A 1387-nucleotide genomic window follows, 5' to 3' on the forward strand; every position below is an offset into this window, starting at 1 on the left:
CGCCCCCGGCCCGGCCCCTGCGGGCCACCCACCCTGGACGTGCAGATGACCTCGCGCAGGTTGATGTTCATCCAGTTGTCGCAGCTCACCAGGTGCCCGTTGTATGTCTCCCCGTTCTTCAGCTCCACCAGCTGCAGGAGAGGCGGGTCACAGGCCGGCCGGCGCGGAGCCGGCATGTGGGGCCCAGGGCAGGCAGCCCCCCCACGGCCACCAGCGCCGGCCGTGAACACAGGCAGCGTCAGAGCTGCTCCAGGACAGCGCTCCCGTGCAAGTGAAGTCACACCGAGTCGGTGCGGGGGCTCCCGCCTGTCACCCCAGCACTTTGGGCGGCTGAGGGAGAGGACTGCCGGGGCCACGGGCTCCAGACCAGCCGGGCAACTTGGCGAGACCGCGCCTCCACAATAAACCAAACAGTCAGCCAGGCATGGCGCCTGGTGCCTGTAGTTCCCGCTGCTCGCAAGGATGCGGTGGGAGGGACTGCCTGAGCCCAGCAGGTCGAGGCTGCGGTGGCCGTGAGCACGCCCCTGCCTTCCAGCCTGGGTGACTCAAAAAAAAAAAAAAGCCAGGTGAGGTGGTTCACACCTATAATCCCAGCACTTTGGGAGGCCAAGGTGAGAGAACTGGCTGAACCTACATCTCTACAATAAATCAAGAAAAATTAGCCGGTGTGATGGTGCATGCCTGTGGTTCCAGCTACTCAGGAGGCTGAGGCAGGAGGATCACCTGAGTCCAGCAGGTTGAGGCTGCGGTGGCCGTGAGCATGCCACTGCCCTCCAGCCTGTGTGACAGAGTGAGACTCCAACTCAAAAAAAAAAAGAGAAAAAGAAAAAAAATGTGATATTGGCCATTGCCTTACTAGATTCTGGCGTGGCCATGTGCTCTTTGAGCTCTGGCTGTTGCCATGTTTCCTAAGCGTTGGCCCCTTCTCCTACCTTGGAGAGGTGAATCCTCTCTCTCTCTCTCTCATTCTAATTTACTTTCTTTTTTTTTTGAGTTGGAGTCTCATTCCTTTGCCCAGGCTGGAGTGCAGTGGCATGCACACACGCTCACGGCCAGCCCATCATCAACCTGCTGCTGGGCTCTGGCCATCCTTCTTCCGAGAAGCTGGAACTAAAGGCACATGCTACCATGCCCGGCTATTTTTTATCCTGTTGTAGAGACAAGGTCTTGCCAAATTGCCCAGGCTGGTCTCGAATCTGCGGGCTCAGGCAATCCACTTGCCTTGGCCTCCCAAAGTGCTGGGATTACAGGCTGAGCCACCAAGTCCGGCTCTAATTTATTTTCTAAAAAAAATTTTCTAATCTAAAAAAACCCAAAAATGTTATGTTAAGAGGCTGGGCACCGCGGCTCATGTTTTCATCCCAGTGCTTTGGGAGGCAGAGGCAGC

General features: G+C 57.0%; 1 protein-coding gene across 1 annotated transcript in view; it reads right to left on the reverse strand.

Annotated features, from left to right (window-relative positions):
- The window catches only part of LSM4 (LSM4 homolog, U6 small nuclear RNA and mRNA degradation associated), a 10264-nt gene that overhangs the window by 2954 nt on the left and 5923 nt on the right, over positions 1–1387 (reverse strand). Inside the window, exon 3 of the mRNA XM_008048151.1 lies at positions 33–131. Coding sequence (XP_008046342.1) covers positions 33–131 — 99 coding nt within the window. The remainder of the gene's footprint in view (positions 1–32; positions 132–1387) is intronic.

This window comes from Carlito syrichta, unplaced genomic scaffold (assembly GCF_000164805.1).
Source record: "Carlito syrichta isolate Samal-C Ts95f unplaced genomic scaffold, Tarsius_syrichta-2.0.1 Scaffold120623, whole genome shotgun sequence".
Classification (NCBI taxonomy): domain Eukaryota; kingdom Metazoa; phylum Chordata; class Mammalia; order Primates; family Tarsiidae; genus Carlito; species Carlito syrichta.